At 36.7% G+C, this 27,606-nt stretch overlaps 3 protein-coding genes across 3 annotated transcripts; 1 reads left to right on the top strand and 2 right to left on the bottom strand.

Annotated features, from left to right (window-relative positions):
• Positions 1–1,771: 1,771 nt before the first annotated feature.
• On the bottom strand, positions 1,772–8,702 carry nudcd3 (NudC domain containing 3). The gene is made up of 6 exons (XM_084400716.1): positions 8,311–8,702; positions 7,143–7,393; positions 5,212–5,344; positions 4,914–5,057; positions 4,087–4,275; positions 1,772–2,385 (listed from the first exon to the last, which is right to left on the bottom strand). The coding sequence occupies exons 1-6, from the start codon at positions 8,506–8,508 to the stop codon at positions 2,275–2,277; spliced, it is 1,026 nt and encodes a 341-aa protein (XP_084256842.1). The 5' UTR covers positions 8,509–8,702; the 3' UTR covers positions 1,772–2,274.
• Positions 8,703–8,980: 278 nt separating this feature from the next.
• mrps24 (mitochondrial ribosomal protein S24) lies at positions 8,981–11,318 on the top strand. The gene is made up of 4 exons (XM_084400717.1): positions 8,981–9,072; positions 9,296–9,364; positions 10,502–10,613; positions 10,778–11,318. Exons 1-4 carry the CDS (start codon positions 9,022–9,024, stop codon positions 11,059–11,061), a joined length of 516 nt encoding a protein of 171 aa, XP_084256843.1. The 5' UTR covers positions 8,981–9,021; the 3' UTR covers positions 11,062–11,318.
• A 628-nt stretch (positions 11,319–11,946) lies between these two features.
• Positions 11,947–27,592, bottom strand: gnsb (glucosamine (N-acetyl)-6-sulfatase (Sanfilippo disease IIID), b). The gene is made up of 13 exons (XM_084400850.1): positions 27,267–27,592; positions 25,594–25,653; positions 25,314–25,517; positions 23,397–23,462; positions 23,015–23,113; positions 21,760–21,927; positions 20,439–20,521; positions 20,235–20,353; positions 20,051–20,154; positions 19,857–19,958; positions 17,792–17,902; positions 17,589–17,696; positions 11,947–12,904 (listed from the first exon to the last, which is right to left on the bottom strand). Exons 1-13 carry the CDS (start codon positions 27,417–27,419, stop codon positions 12,755–12,757), a joined length of 1,527 nt encoding a protein of 508 aa, XP_084256976.1. The 5' UTR covers positions 27,420–27,592; the 3' UTR covers positions 11,947–12,754.
• Positions 27,593–27,606: the final 14 nt, after the last annotated feature.

Consider the following 27,606-nt stretch of genomic DNA (forward strand, 5'->3'; position numbering starts at 1 on the left):
ATTAAACGTCTTAATATTTTATATTATAAGTGTGGTACATTGTCTACATACCTCACTTAAAATAAATGAGGAGCACATTTTAACATGTATTATATATATATACAGTGAGGAAAATAAGTATTTGAACACCCTGCTATTTTGCAAGTTCTCCCACTTGGAAATCATGGAGGGGTCTGAAATTGTCATCGTAGGTGCATGTCCACTGTGAGAGACATAATCTAAAAAAAAAAAATCCAGAAATCACAATATATGATTTTTTAACTATTTATTTGTATGATACAGCTGCAAATAAGTATTTGAACACCTGTCTATCAGCTAGAATTCTGACCCTCAAAGACCTGTTAGTCTGCCTTTAAAATGTCCACCTCCACTCCATTTATTATCCTAAATTAGATGCACCTGTTTGAGGTCGTTAGCTGCATAAAGACACCTATCCACCCCATACAATCAGTAAGAATCCAACTACTAACATGGCCAAGACCAAAGAGCTGTCCAAAGACACTAGAGACAAAATTGTACACCTCCACAAGGCTGGAAAGGGCTACGGGGAAATTGCCAAGCAGCTTGGTGAAAAAAGGTCCACTGTTGGAGCAATCATTAGAAAATGGAAGAAGCTAAACATGACTGTCAATCTCCCTCGGACTGGGGCTCCATGCAAGATCTCACCTCGTGGGGTCTCAATGATCCTAAGAAAGGTGAGAAATCAGCCCAGAACTACACGGGAGGAGCTGGTCAATGACCTGAAAAGAGCTGGGACCACCGTTTCCAAGGTTACTGTTGGTAATACAGAAAGACGTCATGGTTTGAAATCATGCATGGCACGGAAGGTTCCCCTGCTTAAACCAGCACATGTCAAGGCCCGTCTTAAGTTTGCCAATGACCATTTGGATGATCCAGAGGAATCATGGGAGAAAGTCATGTGGTCAGATGAGACCAAAATAGAACTTTTTGGTCATAATTCCACTAAACGTGTTTGGAGGAAGAAGAATGATGAGTACCATCCCAAGAACACCATCCCTACTGTGAAGCATGGGGGTGGTAGCATCATGCTTTGGGGGTGTTTTCTGCACATGGGACAGGGCGACTGCACTGTATTAAGGAGAGGATGACCGGGGCCATGTATTGCGAGATTTTGGGGAACAACCTCCTTCCCTCAGTTAGAGCATTGAAGATGGGTCGAGGCTGGGTCTTCCAACATGACAATGACCCGAAGCACACAGCCAGGATAACCAAGGAGTGGTTCTGTAAGAAGCATATCAAGGTTCTGGCGTGGCCTAGCCAGTCTCCAGACCTAAACCCAATAGAGAATCTTTGGAGGGAGCTCAAACTCCGTGTTTCAAACTCCGTTGTGTGCAAACCTGGTGAAAAACTACAGGAAACGTTTGACCTCTGTAATTGCAAACAAAGGCTACTATACCAAATATTAACATAGATTTTCTCAGGTGTTCAAATACTTATTTGCAGCTGTATCATACAAATAAATAGTTAAAAATCATACATTGTGATTTCTGGATTTTTTTTTTTAGATTATGTCTCTCACAGTGGACATGCACCTACGATGACAATTTCAGACCCCTCCATGATTTCTAAGTGGGAGAACATGCAAAATAGCAGGGTGTTCAAATACTTATTTTCCTCACTGTATATATATATACACACACTGTATAAATATACATTAGTGCATGTAATGCAATTAGAAGTGTGTTCTAATGCAATGATACTCACACATTGTCAGTGTGACAGCATAACAATAATCAAAGAATAACACAAATTTAATGTTTGCAAAAGGTTTTAATTAGGCACAAATGAAAAAAAAAAATCTGATGCAATAACATCCATCAGCCAACACAATCTGAAAATGACAGAATTTCATCCCATGTGAGAGTTTGAGCAATCTGCTAACAGACGTTTTATATATCAGATGAATCTTTCTTGTAGGTCAATGAAATAGCAAGAAAACGAACACATAATAAGCCCTGAATAGTCAGTAACTGGGCAAACGTAATGATCACAGACACATGCAGCCAAAGAAAACCTCAGGCAACTGATTCCATAAAACACTAAAAATTATAAATGATCAATGGCCCAATTTGCATGCCAAACACTAGCAAAATATGAGACAGTGATCAGTGTCAGCAAATCAGTTATATTGGCTTGATTTGTGCAGTGTAGACACTGATGTTCATTTTGTAGCACCGCAAGAAAGCGCCACATCACTGTCCTTCAGTGTGTTTCAGTAAGTGCTGACTTCAAATCTGACATCGTCGTGTAACCTCAAAACTGGACAGCATTGGGTGGGATGTTGAACAAGGAGGGGTCAAAGTCCTGTCCTTTAAACGGAGATCCTTCGGCATCCCAGCCCTTCTTCAGCATCTCATGGACTTTCTGAAATGCAAAATAAAACATATTTCACTGCAATATCCACATAGTAAGTCCCACAGCTCTTAAAAATACATAAAAGCATGTTAAAGTGTCCTTGGGCTGAAGATTGGACTGAATTCTTTTATGTCCCACAGAAGTAAGAAAGCAGTATAGAAAATAACTTGCATTGCGTGCTCACCAGAGCTGCTTTATTAATGTAAATCGACAGTGATCTCGATTCAAACACACACGCAAACTTATTCCAAAATGACAAAGATTCGCCTGTTTCTATTAAAGGGGTGGTTGATTATGATTTCACTTTTCTAACTTTAGTTAGTGTGTAATGTTGCTGTTTGAGCATAAACAACATTTGCAACGTTCCAATGCTCAAAGTTTAAAGCAAAGGGAGATATTTGCTTTTAAAGAAATTCCTTTTTAAGGACTACAACAAACGGCTGGTAGGGACTACACAACATTCCTCCCGGGTTAGTGACATCACCAACCCTAGAATTTACATAAACCCTGCCTCCGTGAATGCGATTTATAGATTATCATGACAGAATATGCTAATCAATGACTAGACGATAACTACACATAAGCTACATAAATTCATCAACTAACCATTCAGAAATGTTGTCTACATGTTGTCACTTCTTCTTGAGTCTCTCCATCATTGTCTGACTCCGGTTTGTACACATAAGCTACATAAATCCAGTTTGAACATAAAAGGCTAAAAGTTTTTGAAATTTCCAGTGCAAGCTGTTGAAGCTCCGCCCCCTGTGCCGGGAGCAGCAGCTCATTTGCATTTAAAGGAACAGACACAAAACTGTGCGTTTTTGCTCCTCCTCAAAAAGTGACAATTTTATCATGCTATAAAAAATATCTGTGGGGTATTTTGAGCTAAAACTTCACATAAACACTCTGGGGACATCAGAGATTTATTTTACATCTTGTGAAAAGTGCATTATACCACCCCTTTAAACCTTTGACAAGTACGATCACAGTGAACATTCAGATCTGCATTGGCGCTCCAGCTGATATAAAGAGAGAAGTTGTAATGAATAGGTCTAAAACAGCTTCACAAACTCTTTTCAACCACACAGTTTTATTTTTTGATCACAGAAGTACTATAAAAGTTTATAGTTCAGATAATAAACACTGATGTCTATGGTAGTGATCAAAATAGAGTAAATCACCTTTGGAAAGTAACTTCAAATAAAGTATATCAATTACATTGTTACACCAGTAGGTGGCGACAAGTGAGTGTTAAAAAAAGTATCTGTCATTAGCTATTTTTCCATCCACCTATCATCTGGGATAAAAAACACAAAAATGTGCATAAAAAAAACTTGTGCACTCAATTGAGGAGGATACATTTTCTCTCACGTGACTTTGCCTCAACGAAGGACGTGATTGGATAACTGTACTAACTAGCGGACCAATTTCATTGCACAGCATCTCAAACGTTGGTTTGATCATTCTGAAATGCCTGAGCCAAAGTCTTTCATCAAAATGATTTGGGTATAATGACCATAAGTGTCTCGCATGATTGTGCTCCCAAACACCAGACATCCAAACTAAAATTCAATTAAAATTAAAATTGTGTCAGCACCTCTAGTAAATTACATTATTTTGTTTTGTTGTCTATTCAGAATCGTGATCTCCATTTTAAACAACAGATTGAGATGTTAAATGTCTCCAGAATCATGTAGCTCTAGTGCTCACCATCTCGTGGCTCTGTGGCTTCCCCTGGAGCTTCTGGTGGTAATCAAACGTCAGGCGGTCCAGTACGGCATGCTCCTCTTCATCTACGGTTGCCATGGTGCGTTCCCGGTTGATCTGGTTCACATCGATCTCAGTCTCGCCCTTCAACACGGCGCTCCACCAAACTTCCCCGGTTTTACTGAGGGACAGCTGGAGGAAAAGTCCAAATAATCATCACGACCGTCTACAACTACTAACAAAATGCATCAGATCTTTATCCATTTCACATTGACACAAAAATTCTAGAGATTCTATAAATACAATATCTAGAGATATAATTCTATGTACACTACTGCTTCTGAAGTATTTTTTGCTCACCAAGGCTGCATTTATTTGATTACAAATACAGCAAAAACAGTAATATTGTGAATTATTATTACAATTCAAAATGATTTTTGTCTATGTGAATATATTTTTAAATGTCATTTATTCCTGTAAAACAAAGCTACTCATTACTTCAGTCTTCAGTGTCACATGATCATTCAGAAATCATTCTAATATGCTGATTTGCAGCTCAAGAAACATTTCTGATTATTATCGATGTTGAAAACAGTTGCAGCCTTGGTGAGCCTAAGAGACTTCTTTTAAAACAGCATTGACAGCAAAATAGCTCAAATTTCACTTAAAAAACACATGTTTATTATCCACTGACAAGTCACAAGACTGTCAGTAAATTTTAGACCTTACAAATGATGAGGTGAAACCCCAGAAAAGTGGAGGCCGTCTCAAAATGGCTAATGCATCAGTCTATCGAACTTTTAAAAACAACATCCAAAAATAATGTGTACCAGAACGCAGCGGCCGGGCTCCAGACTCCACAGGGAATTCTCCGTGTTAATTTTATGTGTGAATTCTCCCTCTATCAGGACTCTCTGAGATCCTCCCTCGTTCACGGCCACACGTACCCGTCCCGGCTGCAGGTCCACTGACACCTGCACGGATAGACGGAATGGAAAGCAGACTGTTAACGAATTTAGTTTGTTGTAATACTAGACAGCACGATAAAAGTCAATCTAAATGGGGATGCTGCCAATCTGTAAGACAGTAAGCATGATAAAATCAGATGGCAGCAGGTCACACACACACCTGTCGGCCTTTAACGACGGTAGGCGGCACATGCACTCGAATTTCCACATCCGTGTAATCCTGCGACCAGGTGTAATCGTCTCTAACGGCACCGTTGTAACTGTCTGCATTGGACTGATAGCTTTCCTGTCCACTGGAGATGCAGAACACAAATAGGTAAGATTTTTTAAAAGAAGTCTCTTAGGCCCTGTTTACACCTGGTTTTAAAGGGGTGGTATAATGCCATTTTCACAAGATGTAAAATAAATCTCTGATGTCCCCAGAGTGTGTATGTGAAGTTTTAGCTCAAAATACCCCACAGATATTTGTATATAGCATGTTAAAATTGTCACTTTTTGAGGGTGAGCAAAAACACACCGTTTTTGTGCCTGTCCCTTTAAATGCAAATGAGCTGCTGCTCCCGGCACAGAGGGCGGAGCTTCAACAGCTCGTGTCCTTTTACCTCACACTGAAAATTTCACAAACTTTTAGCCTTTTATGTTCAAACCGGAGTCAGACAATGATGGAGAGACTCAAGAAGAAGTGACAACATGTAGACAACCTTTCTGAATGGTTAGTTGATGAATTTATGTAGCTTATGTGTAGTTATCTTCTAGTCATTGATTAGCATATTCTGTCTTGATAATCTATAAATCGTGTTCCGGGGGCGGGGTTTATGTAAATGTTAGGGTTCGTGATGTCACTAACCCGGGAGGAATGTGGTGTAGTCTCTACCAGCCGTTTGTTGTAGTCCTTAAAAAGCAATTTCTTTAAAAGCAAATATCATCCCTTTGCTTTGAACTTTGAGCATCGTAACTTTGCAGATGTTGTTTATGCTCAAACAGCAACACTACACACTAACTAAACTAAAGCTAGAAAAGTGAAATCATAATCAACCACCCCTTTAAGATGCGTTTTGGTCGATCGCATCACAAGTGGACGACTCTAAATACAGGTGTAAACGGGGTCTAAAAACGTTTTGAGCTTGTCCACTTTCTGCCACTTCCAGAGCCAGTTGAAAACACATTAGACCGGATTGCTTTCATAGTGAAAACGTGTGGTCGAATGTGTTCAAACAGCCACTAAAGACCGTCTTCTCTCAACCTACTGACCTCATGAGTGAACATTATGGGAAACGCGTGAACCTTTGTCCACTGAAGACCCAAGTTTGGTTTGTAGATGATGTTCTCTCACCATTCCTGATTTCTAACACACACTCACAGCGTTCGGCGTGACCTCGCGGCTCAGAGAAGAAACTAAAGTTGATTCTCTCCATATGTTTTTCCGTCGTCTCCGGGCGCATTCATATATAAATTGCACGAGCTTATTTTGTCCATTAGATCGAAAGATCTGAAAAACCCCATACATTTACCCTCCCCTCGAAGAAATCAGGACAGAAGTGGTTGAAAGTGGACAGAAGAGACGGATTAAAACACCAGGTGTAAACGGGAATGTGTCTCCCTCGTCTACTTGTGATCCGATCGACCAAAACGTGTATTACAGGTGTATTACAGGGCCTTATGTTCACAAAGACTGCATTTATTTCTCTGCATCATTTCAATAAACTGAATTTTCAGCATCATTACTCCAGTCTTCAGTGTCACATGATCCTTCAGAAATCATTCTAATATGATGATTTGCTGCTCAAGAAAAATGTCCTATTATTATCAATGTTGAGTTATAAACAGTTGTGCTGCTTCATATTTTGTAGAAGCTGGGATCATTTTTTAGGGTTGTTTGATGAATAGAAAAGCATTTGTTTGAAACAGAATAGATATATTTATTTGAAAGATTATATTTATTTGAAATTTAATATTTTGTAACATTATAAATGGCTTTACTGTCTCTTTTGATCAATTTAATGCATCCTAGATGAATGAAAGTATTGCACTTTTGAACGGTAGTGTGTATCACTATTAGTATTTTGTGAGCGAGTGTAAAGTCAAACGTACGCCTTAGTGGTGTCAGACTCGGCGTGTGATGCCGCTGTGGCTCCTGCTGGCGTCTCTTCGCTCAGCGCTGGTGATGCTGTGACAGGTAAGGATTCGTCTGAGCAACTCTTCTCCTCCACAGGAGCTTCGGCCTCGTGCTCGGACTGAACCTCCAGCTCCTGTATTGCAGGAGGAGCAGCTTTCGGCTCCTCGGCCTGCTTCATGGCCCTCTCTCGGTCCTGCTCAGCAAGCTTCTCGTATAACTTAAACGTCTGGTGGAAGAATGACAGTAAATACACTTGACTCTTCAATTTATTACAGAAATTATAAAGTTGCATATTATAAAAAAAATTTTTTTTATTTTTTTTATTTAATAGATTATTCATCTTAATTTATTTTTGTAGACTGTTACAGTGATTATAGAGGCATAATGTAAATACAAATAATTAATAATGTATTTATTTAAATGTATTTATTTTTAAAGACACTAAAAGCATATTTAATTATTTAATTACTTTTAGAAGACATTTATATTACATATTACAAATATATTAATAATCGAATAGTTTTTAAAGGGATACTCCACTTTAAAATGAAAATTCTGTCATCATATACTCACCCTCATGTTGTTTCAAACCTGTAAGAATTTCTTTCTTCTGCTGAACAGAAAGGAAGATATTTAGAAGAATATCAGTAACCAGACAGTTTCTGGTCTCATTGACTTCCATAGTAGGAAAAAATATATACTATGGAAGTCAATGGGACCAGAAACTGTCTGGTTACTGATATTCTTCTAAATATCTTCCTTTCTGTTCAGCAGAAGAAAGAAATTTATACAGGTTTGAAACAACCTTTAATTTAATAAATCGCATTTATTTTTATTAATGTAATATTTTTAAAGACACTTAGAGCAATTATAAAGTGGCATCATAAACATAGAATAATATTTTAATTACCTTTAAAATGAATAAATTAATTTAAAATTTGTAAATACTTTAATTAATTTTATTTAAATTTAAATCATTACCAGGATTTTTAACTAGTATCACGACAGTAAACGTCATAGTTAATAAATTCAGTAACGTTACCATGGCATTTCCAGCTGGTGCCATCTCTGCACTGCCACATTTATACTTATTTATAAAGAATCCAGTCAGTTTAATGGATCAAAACAAAAGTCGCCGAGTACCTTGAACACCATGTTTTCAGCTACTCCGGGTGGGAAGCCCATGCGGTCCTGTGGGCCGCTGAGGAGACGGTAGAAGTCCGTCTTTCTGTACAGGAACCCAAAATAAACCTGCAGGAAATTCTGAATGTTTCCAACATGCTGCAGGATCCCTAACAGCGCGTTATCATACAACTCCGTCATTTCCACCGGAGAAGACATGGCTGAGCAGCTCAGCGGGATCAATTTTGACTCAACGCTGTTTAATTTAGATGCTTGTTGATGAAAAACAAACGTAAAGCAACAGAAGACCCGCAGAAAACTTGTGAAACAGCACTGCAACAACAGATCTTTCGAGAGAGGACGCAGCTGCTTAGGCGCTTCCGGTTCACTCAGTGCAAAATAAAAGTCTGTCCAAAAAAAAAACATTAAAAAAAAAAACTTTACATATATAATTACAATATTACATCTATTATATTAATATAATTTAACAATGTGTAATACAATATAATACAATATGTAATTAGTAATTAGTGAAACATATATATATAATTATTCTAATTCGTTTTTAATATCATATTATATTAATAAATTAATCTTAAAGTGTACTAATATGTATTTGACGTTGAACTACATACATTTAAATTATAATATACATCACACGGGATAAAATGTTGTTCCAGTGCGGCAGGTGGCAGTAATGCACTCTTGACGACTGACGCCCTTGTGCAATTTATGGGCAAAAACATGGCGACGTCCTTGGTCAGGCAGACAAAATTGTTGTCGGTAAGATTTCATTCTGACTTTTTTTTGCTTTTGTAACTATTGACCCGCATTTACAGGTGAGGATCTTCCATATTTCGTGTAACTGACGTAGAAAATGAAAGGCGTTCTGATAAAAATATATAGAGATACTGGCACTGAACGTAATGTGGGATGTGAAGCTTGATTTGGGGATTATATAATTAATAAGTGCATGTCATTTATCCAATAATCTGTGTTTTCGTAGATGGTGACCAGCCAGTTAAATTCGGCGGCATGTGTCAGGAACATTCACTGCTCTGCAGCTTGTTTGAAGGTATGTGATCAGACCTAGTGATTTCAGATGCGGTTTGTCTGATTAATAATGAGGCTTTTGTGTTATCCTTATTCATCCGGAAACATTTCTTTTAATTTATCTTCAATTTTGTTGGTTTTGATTTACAAATACAGACATTAGAACATTAGGATAAAAATTTATAACAAAGGATATTTAAAAAATAAAATAAAAACCGTTAAACGTTTACAATTATTAACAGATTTTGCAACTTAATGTTGCTTTTAGGTATTGAACTGCCTTTAAAATGAAAAACAAAGGCTAATTTCCCCCATATTTACATTTATGTGTACTAAATTGGAAAATATGAATACAACATTTTCAAAACACTTTTGAAAGTTGGATAGGATGTGATCCTTCCTTATTAAATGAAAGAAACCTGACCAAAAACAAGCAACAACTCCAAAATAAATTAAATGCATGCCGTCCACAAAATGTATAAAATATAGCAATATTACAATGCTTACCAGATAGTAATTGCAAAGTGAGAAATTCTGTCAACTTTATCAGACATTAAAGACCGGTTTCACAGACAAGGCTTAGGTTGAGCCAGGATTAAACCTTAGTTCAATTAGGGTATTTAAGTAGCTTTTATAAACATGCATTCGAAAAAAACATTACTGATGTGCATCTTGAACAAAACAATGGCAACAATACCAGGGGTAAATATTTATGAGGTAGTTACCACATTATTTTACATAAGTCCATCAACACAACCATTTCAAAATAGCAGGTCTGGTGACAATATCCATTTGAAACAAAAGCTAGAACACATCAAACACTGCATGAAGGAAGTGGAGAAACAGATTTAACCAACTGCAGTATTGGCAGGGTCCAAAAGCTGTTTTTAAATGAGTAGTTTAAGTTTACTCTCCCTTAAATTGTTCCAAACCTGTGTGAATTTCTTTTTCTGCTGAACACAAAAGAAGATATTTAGAAGAATATGGTTAACCAAACAGTTGATGGACCTCACTATGGAAGTCAATGGCTACAGACATTCTTCACAATATCTTTTTTTGTGTTCTAACTGAAAGAAAGAAACTCATACAGGTTTGAAACAACTGAGCTGTCCCTTTAAGAAGCGTCTTTAACCCAGACGATCTATCTTCTGTCTAACAGAACCGCGCAGCTCGTATTCGAGTGGGTAAAGGAGACAGGCCGTTGACGTATGAGCAGGTGCATCACCCTCATCACATCGGCCACAGGAAGGGCTGGCTCTCACAGCACACTAGTGAGTAACAATCCAACTCAAACAGTACGCTTTCTTTAACCTGCTGGATTCCCAACACTACGTGGGCTGGTACTCCAGAGCTTTATGGTTCAGTTTCAACTGTAATATGTGTACTGTAAGTCACAAGTGCCTGAATAACAATCTTTCACTTCCTCACGCCGTAGGCAATCTTCAGGGTGAAGCTGGAGCGGCGGAGCGCGTGGTGGAGGACGTCTTCATCAGGCGCTTCATATACGGCACGTTTCATGGCTGTTTAGCGGATGAGGTGGTGATCAAACGCAGAGGCAACATCCTGGTCATCTGTGCTGTGATGATACAGAAACTCTTGCCGAGTAAATTCTACTTTCTCATTGGCTACACAGAGAAACTGCTCTCACACTTCTACAAATGTCCAGTTAAAATCGAGTTGCAAACAGTAGAAGAAAAAGTAGTCTACAAATATCTCTAAGGCCATATGTTGCGGCTTTAGAAAGTTGGTTATTGAACGGGTGAAATGTCTATTTGTAGGTGTTTTACAATGTTCAATGAGTGTAAATTAAGGCCTTACATTTTAATTAAATCATTAGTAAAAATATTCACATTGCAATGTAAAAAAAGAAAAAAGCCTTGCACTGTGTGTATTTATAAAGATCAAATTATATCTGCGTTTCTTCATACATTGAGTTTCTGTTGTTAATAAAGTCTTTTTTCCACACAAAAAGCAGTAAATTATGTGTTTTGCATTTTTATTTGGCATTGTGCATTTTATTAATGGACCAAAGGAGATTAAAATAACTTTGAGCCTTTAATTGAGCAATTCATACATACCGGTATGAATGTTATGCGTACTCCATAATGTTCAACATGCTCATAATTTCTTGTTTAATCAGTGTAGATGACTTTCATTCAGAGCATTACACTAATGTAGTTAAAATGTCAGAAGGAAAATATTTGCATACGTTTATTATATCTATAGTACATAGACACTTATGTGTGTATATGAAGAGTTCAGATGCAAAAGCCTCTAAATGCCATCTGAAATTTTATTCTAGAATGATCATTTTTATAAAGCTTGTATATTTAAGTTAAGTAATTTCACTTAAATGACAATTAATAGGTAATTTGCATTGCCATTTAAGTGAAATTATTGAACTTAAATATATGAGCTTGATAAAAATGATCACTCTAGAAGAAAATTTCAGATGGCACTTGACTATCTGAACTCTTCATATGTACATATACTCACATAAGTGTCTATCTATATATAATATATATCACTTATATTACATTAAATTATATTTCATATACGTTACAGGTTCAAAGGCAGTAATGTGCTCAAATGGACACTGCAAAGTTCATTTCTTTTTTTGTGTAAATTTATTGATTGTTCAAAATTAGACATTTGTATCATACAAAAGGCACAAGCACTGATTTAGTGCAAAAAGGCACAATCATATTATAGATTAAAATCAAAGTTGGCAAAATTCCCTTAAATATCAGACATTTCCCTTTATGAAGCAAATTTCATTTTAAAAGAACAGAGCAGGATTTCCACTGTGGCACACGAGGCACATATATGGTTCAATTCACAGTATGAAAAAGAACATAAAACAACCATGCATTACCAAAGATAACGGTCCAAAAACAAACAAAAAAACAGCTATTAAAATGCAAAGGGTAAATATTTTGATGATAGTATATTTTAGTCGTCAAAATGAAGTTTAAACATTCATTTACCATAAAAGTGCTCCAAAAACATTGCATAACGACAGCAGGAAGTAAGGAAAGCCTGAGGACGAGTAAACTTCCAGTTGAACTGGTTCAAGTCCTTAGAAGTGCTTTTCTTGTAGCTGTATTTCAGCATTTGAAGAAGAAGCACACTGTAGATACATTCACATTTATAGGAGGGGCGTGTGCGTGACTTCACCACATCAGAAATAAAGGGACAGTTCACTCCAAATACATGTAAATATATTTACTCACCCTAATTAGTTCGTTCCAAACCGGTTTGACTTTCATTTGCACCAAATGCAAATCCACATTTGTTAGGTGAACTATCCCTTTAAGAATTTCAGGAGAGATTTGTGCAAATGAAAACCCTGACACATCTTCACATGACCGAACTTGGCGTTCTCCGCTCGAGCTGGACTTTGAGAGCAGGGTTATTTGAGGTTTCGACAGCTGTTTCCCATGCAGGACTGCAGCTTGATCAGCCTTTGGTTCATGATCTGCAGAAGGGAAGGATCGACCTTCTTCACGATGTTCTCCAGCTGATGGGGATCTGCCGTCAGGTTGTACACCTCTACAAATGACTGCAGGAGAACACAGGGGAAATTCAAATGAGGCTTACGTCTACATTCATCCAGATGCATTCGAAAATGTTAAAATGGTCAAAATGGTCAGGTCGCACTCAATTGCCATTCCATGGATGGTCTAAAATGCCATTGTAGTGCCTATGATTTCCACAATGACAAAAACAACAACAATAATAAAACTTTAAGGAATAATCTCACAATTTGTCTTCCATTTAAATTTTAACAGTAAACCTCAAGCATTTTTTGGGGTGCAAATAAATTGTTAATGTTCTATGCATTGACATTTTCTGGATTTATGATTCAATACCAAATTATTATCAAAAACAGAGATAATCAAATGAAGGCAAACAACACAGCATAAAAAAAACTTAATAGGGCCTTACAGAGTGCAACAGTCGGGTTCCCCAAGTAAAATCTCCATTAATTTTCTCCATAGGGAAATTGATTTTGAACGATAACTTATAATAATAATACATTTTATTTATAAAGCGCTTTTCTAAAACCCAAAGCGCTACAGACAGTAAAAGCAAATAAAATACAAACGTACAATAGTAATACAAAAATAATACAACACTGTAAAATACTAATCATGACTATTTTAAAAAGATGAGTTAACAACAACTTCTTGAAACTGGTTAATGTGGGAGCATCTCTAACAATAAGAGGAAGTGTATTCCATAACCTGGGTGCAGCGACAGAGCAAGCTGAAGAGTAAATGAATCACTTGACCGAATGTAACGGAAAGGCGCGTACAGGCTGACTTAGTCACAGATATAAGAAGGGGCTATTTCGTGCATAGCTTTGTATGTTAGTGTGAGTTTTAAAAGCAATACGCGACTGAACAGGAAGCCAACGCAGGCTATAAAGCACGCTTGTAATGTGCTGACGTGTGAAGTGTGTGTAAGCACACATGCTGCTGAATTCTGGATGTACTGCAGCCTTTTATAGATATAGCAGGTAAACCAACAAATAGTGCATTACAATAATCAATCCTGGAAGTAACAAATGCTTGAATAAGCCTTTCAGCGGCAGGTAGAGTAAGATAGGGCCTAATTCTTGCAATGTTTCTGAGATGATGGAATGCAGATTTTGTAATACTCTTAATATGCGAGTCTAGAGTTAGGTGAGAGTCAAAGATCACACCAAGATTACGAGCATAAGATGGAAATAAAACACTTTCATCATCCATAATCAGATTAAAATTTCTCCCTTTGTGAGTAGCCACAGGTGTGCAAATCCACGTTTTTATTTCCTGCACACACTCCGAGAGAATTTTAGAGGTGACAGTAGGATCATATTCGGAGCTGATGTAAATTTGAGTATCATCAGCATAAAAGTGATACCTCAAATCATATTTCCTAATTATTTGCCCCAAAGGAGGCATATAAACACTAAACAATATGGGACCCAGGACAGATCCCTGAGGAACACCATGGCGGACTTGTCCGATTTCAGATTTGTTGTTTCCCAAGACAACAAACCTGAAACGATCAGTGAGGTCAGATACGAACCAGTTAAGCACAGTACCAGTGATACCAAGCCAGCTCTCCAGCCTATATTTAGCAGGATAGAATGGCACACTGTGTCAAAAGCTGCACTGAGATCTAACAAGATCAAGATGGTAGACAAGACAAGCGGGTCATTCATAACACGAACCAAGGCTGTCTCTGTAATGTGTCCCTTTCTAAACCAAGACTGAAACGGTTCGAAAAGCTTGTTGTGAGTGGAGTTGTGCCACCTTCCAAAACCTTAGTAAGAAAGGGCAGATTTGAGATAGGCCACATCCAGGACTTTTAAGGACTGGTGTAATAGTTGCAACCTTTAGGACTTTTGGAACAATACCAGTTTTAAAGGAACACTCCACTGTTTTTTTCATATGAAACTATGTTATTCCCTTAACTAAGACGAGTTGATACATACCTCTCCCGTCTCAGTGCGTGCACTCAATCGCTCTGGCGCGCGGCGACACTTTGATAGCACTTAGCTTAGCCCAGTTCATTCATTAGGATCCAAACAGAGATGAAGTTAGAAGCGACCAAACACCTCCACGTTTTCCCTATTTAAATACAGTTACACGACCAAGTATGGTGACACAAAATAAAACGTGGCGCTTTTCTAAGCGGGTAAAAAGGATAACTATAATGTATGGCGGAATAGCACTTGGGAGCACTTCGACTCGGCGCAGTAATATCATCACTCCTGAAAAATCCTTTCCCCCTCACTTCTGTCATTAGAACCAACGTGACTTTTTACTGCGCCGAGTCGAAGTGCTCCCAAGTGTATGTATCAACTCGTCTTAGTTAAAGGAATAACATAGTTTAAAGCTACACTGTGTGATATTTTCCCCCATCTAGCGGTGAAATTGTATATGACTACCCAGTAAATATTAGTTTCTGTTCCTTTCAATTTCGAGGGCATTTTAACTCCTACAGTGGCCGTATTATTCCAAGATTAACATGGCTTCCAGTTCGACTTCGTCCAATTGCGCCTTTAAAACCATCACCTGTGATCCGTCGCAGCACAGATTTATGTTACAAGGTAAACAATACTTTTTCACCATTGACGCGAGGAAAAGTAACGCAAGTTATACTAGAGGTCGTTCTGGCGTTATGCACAACCATGCTATGGTTAGACAAGCAACTATAAAACTTCGAATTTACTCAAATAGGCTGAATTACCTGTCGAGAAGAAAGCAGGCAACTTCGGCGTCCGTTTTAAAATCTTTGCTCCTCGTGAGCTCTTTCCATCTGGGAAAAGTTACTCCAGTATTGACTTTGGTCTTGCTGATTTGCCTGTCCCGTTGACATTTTAATTCTCTCTTTTGCTTCCTTGGCGACTCTGCTACATGTCCTCGAAAATAGGCGTGATCCTCCATCAGCAATCTTTCAAATCTGCCGGCAGTCGCGAGTAATCTCCCCCTCGCATTCGTCTCTGAGTCACGAGTGTAAAGCGCGAAAGGCGAAGCTTGAATTTACAGGTATGTCCCTCTTTGGCTAATGTAGTTTCAAGATGGAGGGGCAACATGGCGACCGGCATTCGAACCCCTCACCCGTATGTACTTTCAATGGCAGATTATAAACTTACGAGAATACTTTATTACTTGAAAGAAGTAAATATACATTAATGAGCACATATTTTTGAAAGAACTAAGTGTTTTTTGCTAAGAATCAACAAAAAAAAATTACACAGTGTAGCTTTAATATGAAAAAAACGGTGGAGTGTTCCTTTAAGAGAGGTGTTCACATTGCTACAAATGAGGGGACTAATTGAGAGATAGACACCCCATAAGAACAGATGTTGGGATTGGGTCGAGGGTACTTGTACTCATTGCCATCACTAATTTTGAAATACAATCAGTAGTGACTATGTTAAAACTGGAGAATGCAGTTTCAAGAAAACTAACAGGATAGGTCTCAGGAATTGCAGAGCAAGGTACCAAACTGATAAGACTTAAAGATGCTTAAAATTTTATCCATAAAGGAAAACTAAGAATTTTGTTACACTCCTGCACAGAAGAACAAATTGATGGCTTAATCGGTTAATTTAACATGCTGAGTTACGTTAAAACAGTCTAATACCTCCATGAATTCAACAGATAGATTACTATTAAAGTTATCCACATGGATTTTAATGTCTCCAGTGAGAAACACTGATGGACAGACAGAGCTAACAGATGCAAGTAGTTCTGGGAGTTCATTGAAAAACAAAGAATTAGGTTTTGGAGGTCGATAGATGAGTACAATAAGAACAGGAGAAGTACCGTTCATTTTGAAGGCAACGCACTCAAATGATGATGCGCAGGAAATGGTAATTTCCGTAATAGATATATCATCTCTGTAGATAACAGCAAGACCACCACCTTTACCACTTAGACGCGGCCTCTGGATATATGTATATCCCGGTGGAGTACTCAATATTTAAGTTTATGAAGTCATTTGGTTGGTGCCAAGTCTCAAGTCTGATGATTATAAACCATTAAAGACAACCTGTGAGAATTCATGGTGGAAAAACTACATTACCCATAATGCTGTACAGAAAATTACACCAATGAGTGATTCGAGACAAGCAAAAACAGCAAAAGATCTTGTTAGCTCTGCCCACTCCCATGAAGCACCGCAAATGATGTAATCGAGTCGATCTCTCTAAGCCCTCAATATATTCAATTATATATATATATATATATATATATATAAAATCAAAATTTTTAAATTTGTAGTTTTATATTTCTCCATCGGTTTTAATTTGATTATGCCGTTTACAATGCTTCATGGGATTGTAGTTCTTTCTATCAGTAAAGCAAAGTACACAGTCTTGTACCTTGGTATTGTTGTCTGATTTTCAAATACTTTTTTGCTACAAATTAAAGTTTGTAGTGTTGTGATTCACCTCGTAGCTGATTGGCTTGGTTCATGGCTTTTTTGTGCATAAATCTTACCCGTTTCATTTATGCAAGACTGACAAATATGCATCACATCAAGTTCATTAAAATTGTGCAAGACAAATTCATGGAAATTTTATATGCGAATTTCAAATGCATACATTTTTAGTCTTCCCAGGGAATACATGAAGTAATAAAATCCATACTTTGAATGCAATGCAAGTCGATTTGGATAATGGCGACTGCCTAATGCATAAATGTAATACGGGATTAGTGTAGCCCGAGTTTTAGTGTAAAGCTCACCTCATTGTCTGCAAACTCACAGTACTGCAGGTTTCCATCCTTCAGAGTTCTGACGCAGGCGTACGTGTTGTTGAAGGCGTCCTCGCAAACACAGTCTGGGAAACAATGCTGGAAGAAAGAGGAAATCTTTGCTTTGTATTCTAAGAAAACAGCAGAGGTTGATGGGAAAATGCTTGATAGGATACGATTCCCAAAACACTTACAGCTAGTCCTGGGCCGAGTTTAGGGCAGCTGGGATCTTCAGAAGCATATCCCTCACCAGTGTACTCCACCAGGAAGAAGGGTCGTTCGGTGCCATTACGCAGTGATGGTGCCTTCACGGAGAACATTAGAAGAGAAAAGACTCATTTTAGCATTTTTTTTCTCATTGTGACGTTATTAGACAGTTTTCATTGCTGTAAGCCTCATTAACTGTGAGAATTCACATTAAATATAATTCTCATTCTCTGTATTGTGATGCAAAAAAAGTCATGAATATTTTGATATTTTGAAAATATCAATATTTTGTTGCTTTCTTGTAATGAGATTTGAGAAAACGTGCTTAATTGTTGCGATCTTAATGGTCCTAAAACATGCTTCATTTGTTTTCTTTATGCAAAATATAATTTCTTTCTTCTGATTTTACCATGCAATATGATTTTAAGAGGTTCCCAACAAGGTCTTTACAATAATCAATTAAGACTTGCACTACCGTTCAAAATGTTGGGGTCAAATGTTGCTCACCAAGGCGGCATTTATTTGAGCGTAAAAACAAGAATATTGTGAAATATTATTACAATTTGAAATAACTGTTTTCTATTTGAATATATTGTACAATATAATATTCCTATAATATAATATTCATATTCCTGTGATCAAAGCTGAATTTTCAGAGTCCCATGATCCTTCAGAAATCATTCTAATATGATGATTTGATGCTCAAGAAATATTTAAACTCTTCTTCTCATATTTTTGTGGAAACACTGATAAAAAAAAAATTCAGAAGGACAGCATTTGTTCGAAACTGAAATCTTTTGTAACATTAGAAATGTCTTTACTGGCACTTTTGATCAATTTAATGCATCCTTGCTGAATACAAGTATTAATTTCTTTCAAAAACAAATCTTACTTCTGAACAGTAGTGTGATATAATGAAATAATGCTGCATTGAGGTAGATATTGTAGTGAAAAAGGCATTAAAGCATGCAAATGAGTAGCACAAAAACAGTTGAAATGGCATCAAAATACTTAATTCACAGTACTATAATGAATAATCTATAGTATAGTATAGTATAGTATAATCTATAGTATAATTCGTAAAGGAAAGAAAAACACACACAAAAAATGGGCCAAGCACAAAATGGCTAAACAATAAGCTTTTAACTGTCTTAACCACAAATGTTTGCTTGGGAAATTAGCTGAATTTAAGTAAATGTACTACCTAAAAATACACTGCCATCTCAGAAAAACATCAAAAACAGAATTAAGTTGTTGGCAGAATATGGGAAGTTGTAAATAACAATGAAACACGTTTCTTGGTGATGCTCTCGAGTGATGTCTTCGAAAATATGCTGAAAAATATAATGTGTCTCTAGTAACCAGCGCAAAACCCCTAGAACTCAGATTAGGGTGTTTGTGAAAGTGACCTTATAAATCACTCTCTACCACAGTGAAGCATGGAGGAAGTGTCATTACACAGGTGTTTCACTTCCATGTGTAGAGCTGCTTCACTGTTAAAAGTCATTTAATGCTTTGGTGTACAGGAGAATATCACAGTATGGCTCGCTTCCCACAAATGAAAAGTCATCTAAAGAGGAATGAGCTGATTTTATTGTTCAACAAGACAATGTTCCTGCCCAAACCGCAAAGACAACCAAGAAGTGGCTCAAGAACAAGTCCATCAGGCTCACGCTCATGTCCAGATTTGAAGCCTATGGCAAATATTTGGTCTCACAATTAAACTCAAACGAACTGGGAGACATTTTCAACTATTCATGAACTGTTTGAAGCCATTAACATTGAGTGAAACAACACTGGCTCATCAATCAGGAAGGCTATTTCGCACCAAGTTACTTTATCTACAGTATTTGTGCAATCCTTGCTAAAATCTTAAATCTAAAATGTTTAAGACCATTAAAGGGCCCCTAAATATGTTGCCATTTTTGGCTTGGCCCATTATTTTTTTGCCCAGGAGTGTATACACACACACACACACACACACACACACACACAATAAGAATATAAATACACATGTGCTGAAACAGGAAGTGAAAACCATGACACACTCACCATCTGCGGCAGGAAAGACTGTCCGTCCATGTTGACGGTGGAGAGATTTACTCCAGCGATGTCCAGGATAGTCATGGGGAGATCTATATTCATCACTGGAGACTAGTGGACAGGTAAACAGACGTTACAGCATTTTACGTAAAATAATACATTTAGACATATCGCTCAATAAATCAGTAATTCATTCCTCTAACCTGAAGTGTTTGGTTAGCTTTGATTCCTGGACCCCGAACCAAGAGGGGGATGCGAATATCAAACTCGTACAGTTGTCTCTTGTCAATGGGCAATGAGAACTGGCCTGAAAGTGATTTTTAAAATATGGTGTTATGAAGACAAGACAACAACACATCGATAGAAGCGTGGCGATAGAGGACACACCAGTGTGATAGCCGTGATCAGACGTGTAGAAGATGTACGTGTTGTCCAGTTCCTTTAATGAATCCAGTTTCTTAATCAGCTGTTCCACCATGTCGTCCACCGACAGAAGCGTCTGCCACCTATCAGAGATATTAAATACACATATCAGATCACATTACATTATGTGATGTGATAGAACTTGTTATGAAATCTGTATTGTTGTACCTCCTGCGGAAAGCGTCATCAAGGTACTCAATGGAGCTGTTTGGCATGGGGTTCACAGGCTGTCGTAATAACCAATGTTTGTCCTGAGATCAGAGAAAAGAGCATTTAATCTTACGCTCATGCTGAGGTCATACACATCTGACCTTTTTCTATTTAGCTTCATTTGACACACTAAAATAACAACTAAAACTGAAATATAAATTTATAAAAACTAAGCATATTTTTAAAAAGGCAAAAACTACTAAAAATGACAAAAACACCAAGCAAAAATTACTAAAACTTTAAGTAAAATTAAAATTTCAGTATTAAAATAATATTTAACAAAATATTAATAAAAGCTATAATAGTATCACAATTATACTAAAATAATGATTGCATCAATATATAAGTTAGCCACATTGAAAATACAGACAAAAAAATTAAACAGGCAACATACAAAATATACAAACAATAAAAAAAGTTTTAAAATATATATATATATATATATATATATATATATATATATATATATTAAAAAAGTTATATATACAATTGATGCACAATATGAAATTTACAAAAACATGCTCATTTACAAAGTAATATAAATAATTAATAAAATATACAGTATATATTAATTATTTATACTTATATTAAATGTATTATAGTGCCGTCCAATCACGATTAATCACAAATTAAAAATAACCCACACACACACACACACACATACATACATACACACACATACACACACACACATACATATATATATACACATACATATATGTGTGTGTGTGTGTGTGTATGTGTGTGTGTATGTGTGTGTGTGTGTGTGTGTGTGTATGTGTGTGTATATTATATACATACACATATTATACATTTACAACGTTTTATGTTAGATGTGATTAATCGATTTGAGAGCACTAATTTATTAACAAACTCAATGGCTGGAATTATTTAAATCTATTTAACAAAATATTTAAGAAAGCATGTAAAAAAAACCATGCTTTAAAAAACATGCTTCTTGCGCCATTTATAAAAATAAAATACAACCATCACCACCAATATTATTTAAGAAGTAAAATAATTGAGATCAAATCTTCTATAAAATATCGTGAGAAAAATGGCTGCTGAAAGATGTGAATACATAGAGAAATATTATTTATATATATAAGTTACAAATCTTTTTGATATAAAATAATATTTTACTTCTATTACTTGTTTTAGATTAGTTTTCTCCAAGCCTAAAATATTGAGGATATATCCAACCCCGTCTCATCATTTACGCCTGCAGTCCTTGCTCTTAACTATCAGATGTCATGAAGGATGAAACTGTAAGCTGAACCTTTCCAGGCTTGTTGAAGCTGCCGTCGCGTGGCGCTCTCACGTCGCTGAAGGTCTTCTGATACTGAGGGGCGGCCGTCCACGGCGAATGAGGCGACGGCGGACACAACATCATGAAGAACGGATGGCTGGGGCTTCGCTCCTCCAGAAAATGCAGCGACCGGTTCAACTAGAATCAACAAAGACTTTATTTCAGATTTCAACCATCTGTTTTAAATGTAATATATAACTTTATGCAAACCAAACCAGATTGTCTGGCACTTCATGTGGTTTGATAGTGGATTACATTTTAAGACCTGATTGCACGAACTAAATACCCTGGAAATCCAGAGTTCTCGCGAGAGCACAAGTTGAATTTTATTAAATTAATTTTTCAGATTTAGGTCTGGATTTCCAGGCTACGAACTAAAAACATGCATCAAAAAAGTTGTTTTGGTTTATAATAGTGGCAAATCCACTATTGTTTTATATACAATCGTTCTGTGACTTACAGAACTCACATTCACTTACAGAAAAACGACTTTTTACATGAACAAAATAATTAAATTACAATACATAATTATCTAGTAATGCACTACACCCAACACAGGTGGAGAATCACTATTGTGAGTGGAGTTTAATCTTTTTCCAGGACACCTAATCTTAGTTAAACAATAACAGAGCAGGTTTTAGTGTCAGATTAACGGCTGTTACAGCAAGTATTAAAGGGGTCCAGTCATGAATCTTGCAGAAGTCACATGACACACTGCTGTGTTGACAGTTTGACGTGAGGAGGCTCGATCTAACATGCAATGCAACTGTGGCGTATGTATGAGTCACAATGAGGCAAACAGCTCGTATCTTGTACTAAAACAGCCAATGGCAACATTATTTGGTAACCAGATTGTGTTAATTTTACACATAAAACATGTTTAGCAGGTGATGAGGCAAATTCATTGGCTTTCACATTTACCAGGAAGTAAATAGTCACACTTCAGTATACATAGTGATATTATAGTGACTGTTGACCTGACAAGTTTCAACTTAATGTCAAACTTTCCAAACACACAATCCTAGTCTTATTGTGCACTATTTATCAGTGCAACTTATTTTGAATAAGTCATAACTTGTCTTTGACAGATTTTAAAACCCTTTCTAAAGTCTCATGCATTTTATTCCTCATTGAACATCCAGTTTCACCCGGAAGTACATCACAGAATTAAAGTAAAACTGAAGCCTTAATACTGACTCTACACTTTAAAGCTTTAAAGACTCACAACCAGGTCCGTGAGATAGTCCTTCTCATAGTTGTCCCCATGTTTTTCCTCTTTTCCATTCACAGAAAGTGTGTAATTGTAATACTGAGAGTTTCCCACCTGTGGATACACAAAACCAAAAGATCACACTGAATTTAACATACGCACAATGAATTAAAACATGCCATAAAACAATCAGTAAAAGCGAGATTAAACGGTTAAAAAGTGGATCTGCTTTTGCGGTGCAGGGTGTGATGAAACCACCTCACATGACTGAACTAAACCATGCGTTCTGCATGAATGCGTGTCTATAGGGGACACATACAGATTACCCTGCTGATCTGAATGCAGATAGAGTGAAACAGGAAGTAATGTGGGACTGATGCTTCAGTTCGTGACTTACCAGCGCGTGCCATTGGTCCCAGCCGGGAGGCACATGAGCCACACCGCCTGCGTCCTTACTTCCATACTGAAGACACGGAGAGGGATTTATACAGGTTGAGTGAAAACAGTAGAAGAATCTCACAATAATGGTCAAAACATTCAAATTCCCTTCAAATTCAAACAGGAAAAAATAAGAAACTATATTTTGTTGATGAAATGAAAGCCATTTTAAGATTTCTTCCCCCCATTTTTCCATTATTTCCGTAACAGTTAAGCATATTTAATCTCTCCCAATTCTCATTACAACGCAAAAAAGATATATTAAATAATATTTTACATGGTAGCATTTGTTGTACTAGTGCTGATTGAAAAACAAGTATTATTGTATTATAGCGCGTTTTGATTATAGTAATCAGAATTTGGGAGTAAAACGTGCCTTTATTTATATAATGATTAAAGGATTAGGTCACTTTCAAAAAAATGTTTGCTGATAATTGACTCACCCCGATGTCATCTAAGATATAATGTCTGTCTTTCTTCAGTCGAAAAGAAATTAAAGGGTTAGTTCACCCAAAAATGAAAATTCTGTCAGTAATTACTCACCCTCATGTTGTTCCAACCCCGTAAGACTTTCGTTCATCTTCGGAACACAAATTAAGATATTTTTGATTAAATCTGAGCGCTGTCTCACTCCTCCATAGGCTTCTAAGACATTATAACTTGCTGGCCCAGAAAATATATTAAAGACATCATTAATATAGTCCAAGTGACTCCAGTGGCTCAATCTTAAGTTTATAAAGCGACGAGAATACTTTTTGTGCGCAAAAACAAACAAAAATAACGACTTCATTCCACTTTTCATTTCCTTCTCTCTGGGCCTCGAGTCTTTTCACGTAGTGTTTAAGCGTAGCGCGTCTGTGTTGCACGTCAAAACAAAGATGTCGGACGATTTTGAAGTTGGAGGAGAAAATGAGATGAAATGTTTCGCCCTTCCCTACCTTTTTGAACTGGAGTACACAGGCAAATAACTTAGATGACGTGACGTGTGACCTTTCCAACGTGATGACGTAATATGTGGCACATCTCAGAGATGGTACACGACAAGCATTTGTGGTTAAAAAGTATATATATATTTTTTTTTTTTTAAATGACCGATCGTTTCGCTAGATAAGACCCTTATTTCTCGACTGGGATCGTGTAGAGACTTTGAAGCTGCATTGAGACGGACATTTGAACCTTCAAACCGTTGGTTGCCATTGAAGTCCATTATATGGAATGTTTTCCTCAAAAACCTTAATTTATTTTCGACTGAAAAAAAGAAAGACATGGATATCTTGGATGACATCGGGGTGAGTAAATTATCAGCAACATTTTTTTGAAAGTGAACTAATCCTTTAAGCACATCATTTTTTTTTTTTTACAGAATTTCGGGTGAAATATGACCAGGACTGGAAAGTAGTTGAAGAGAAAAATGTGTTCTTAAACTCTTAAAGGTCTAAGGTTCACCCAAAAATGAAAATTCTGTCATCATTTACTCACCCTCAAGTTGTTTCCAACCTGTATGAGTTTCTTTCTTCTGCTGAACACAGAACAAGATATTTTGAAGAATGTTGGTAACCACACAGTAGATGGACCCCATTGACTTCCATAGTTGTTTTTCTCCTACTATGGAAGTCAATGGCAACCGTCAACCATTTGGTTACCAACATTCTTCAAAATATCTTGTTCTGTGTTCAGCAGACATGAGGGTGAGTAAATGATGACAGAATTTTTTGGGTGAACTATCCCTTTAAGAGTGTTGTTGGTTAAGAACATTTCAAATATTTGAAGGATTTGTGAAGATCTTCTGATAACATTGTTGATAATTTTAAAGAACGAACACTCTGCAGATAGGCCAGTGAGATTTCACAGAGTACCAGACGGGTTAAAGGCTGACCTGATTCAGGTATTTCCCCCCGTAGAAGGTCTGGTAGCTCATCTTATTGAGGTAGACCGGAAAGGCTAAGGGCTCAACCTCTTTCTGCCACGTCACGCTGCTGCAGTTGCCAGAGATGGAGTTATTTCGGACCAAATGATTGTGTGGATATTTGCCGCTGAGGATGCTGCTACGACTGGGACAGCACAGAGGGGTGGCAGTGAACTAAACACAACAGGAAAGGGGAAACTTGTCATATTTGATCAGCTCTATGAAAGGGTCTTTATGGCTGAGCACTCACCGCATTGGAGAAAGTCACACCAGCATCACCGATCAGTACTTTGGTCTTCTTCATGGGTGTCTGTGGAAACAGAAAGACTCAATGTGACAATTATAGCATTAATATAATGAATCATCTAACACCTAAGATGTCAACAGGATGTATTATTTCACACACTTATTTTCACCTAAGGACTTGCTTCTGAACTTGATAGGAAACAACTGCAGGTTCAATATGACTTTAACATCCTCTCCCTGTCTAGCCAGTATGAGACTGGTTTAGTCTAGTAGTTCATATGTAGATATATTTCAAAAACATAACAGAAATCTGTTGTGTTGTATATCACACTGGTGGTCAAAAGTTTGGAATAATTAAGATGTATGTGTTTGTTTGTTTTTGAAAGAAGTCTCTCTTGCTCACCAAGGCTGCATTCATTTGACAAAAATACAGTAACAATTTCTGAAGGATCATGTGACTTCTGAAGACTGGAGTAATGATGCTGAAAATTCAGCTTTGATCACAGGAATAAATTACGTTTTACAAAGCACAACAATAGAAAGCAGTTATTTTAAATTGTAATAATATTTCACAATATTACTGTTATCACTGTATTTTTTTATGTATTGTGAAATATTATTACAAAATATAAAATAACTGCTTTCTATATGAATATGTTTAAACATAAATATTTTAAATTAAGTATTTTAGGATTTAACATTTATTCCTGTGACCAAAGCTGAATTTTCAGCATCATTACTCCAGTCTTCAGTGTCACATGATCCTTCAGAAATCATTCTAATATGATGATTTATTATCAATGTTGGTAACAGTTGTGCTGCTTAATATTTTTTGGAACCTGTGATACTTTTTTTTAGGATTCATTGATGAATAAAAAGTTTAAAAGAACAGCATTTATTCAAAATAGAAATATTTTCTAACAATATAAATCTTTACCATCACTTTTGATCAATTTAACACATCCTTGCTGAATAAAAGTATTAATTTCAAAAAAAAAAAAATATATATATATATATTATATATATATATATATATATATATATATATATATATATATATATATATATATATATATATGAACAATTTCGGACCCCAAACTTTTGAACAGTATTGTATATTGTTACAAAAGATTACCATTTTAAATCTTTTGTTACTTTTTATTCATCAACATATCCTGAAAAAAGTATCACAAGTTATAAAAAAATATATTAAGCAGCACATCGGTTTCCAACATTGATGATAAATCATCATATTATAATGATTTCTGAAGGATCATGTGACTGAAGACTGTAATGATGAGTAATGATGCTGAAAATTCAGCTTTGCATCACAGAAATAAATTATATTTTAAAGTACATTCAAATAGAAAACCATTATTTTAAATTGTAATAATATTTCACAATAATACTGTTTTTTCTGTATTTTTGATCAAATAAATGAGGGCTTGATGAGCAGAAGATACTTAAAGATAACATTAAAAATAGTAATATATCTTTGGACGTACACCAAAGTAGTACCGTTGTATTTTTGGAAGTTCACTGAAATACTATGTCAACATAGTGTATGAATTTCAGTACCATGGTATTACTATTTTATTAAGTTACCAGAACAGTACTTTTGTTCAAAGGTGGCACGACCAATAAAAAGACATTTGTAGTGTACTTTTGAACACTTACCATTCCCCCCATTTGCACATCCTGGTCGTCGGTGAGAATGAGAACGATGTTGTTCAGTTTGACGCATTCTGAACACCTGAGCGTGCAGGTGAGAAGAGTGACGAGGACACAGGTGGACACGACGCGCGCGCTGGACGTGCGCGAGCTCGCCATGAGGCCAAAATCAGGTCAAAATCAGCCCAAACCCGCGATCTGTGTGTGTGTGCCTGCCTGCCCGGAGACACGGAGTCTGTCGAGCACAAGAGGGTTCCGCGTGGCGAACTGCAGCACTCGCGGACCTCGGTGGTGGGATGAGCTGACAAAGTTTGAGGAAGTGAGAGAGGCTCAGTGTGTCATATGA

Source organism: Rutilus rutilus, assembly GCF_951802725.1.
Source record: "Rutilus rutilus genome assembly, chromosome: 25".
NCBI lineage: Eukaryota > Metazoa > Chordata > Actinopteri > Cypriniformes > Leuciscidae > Rutilus > Rutilus rutilus.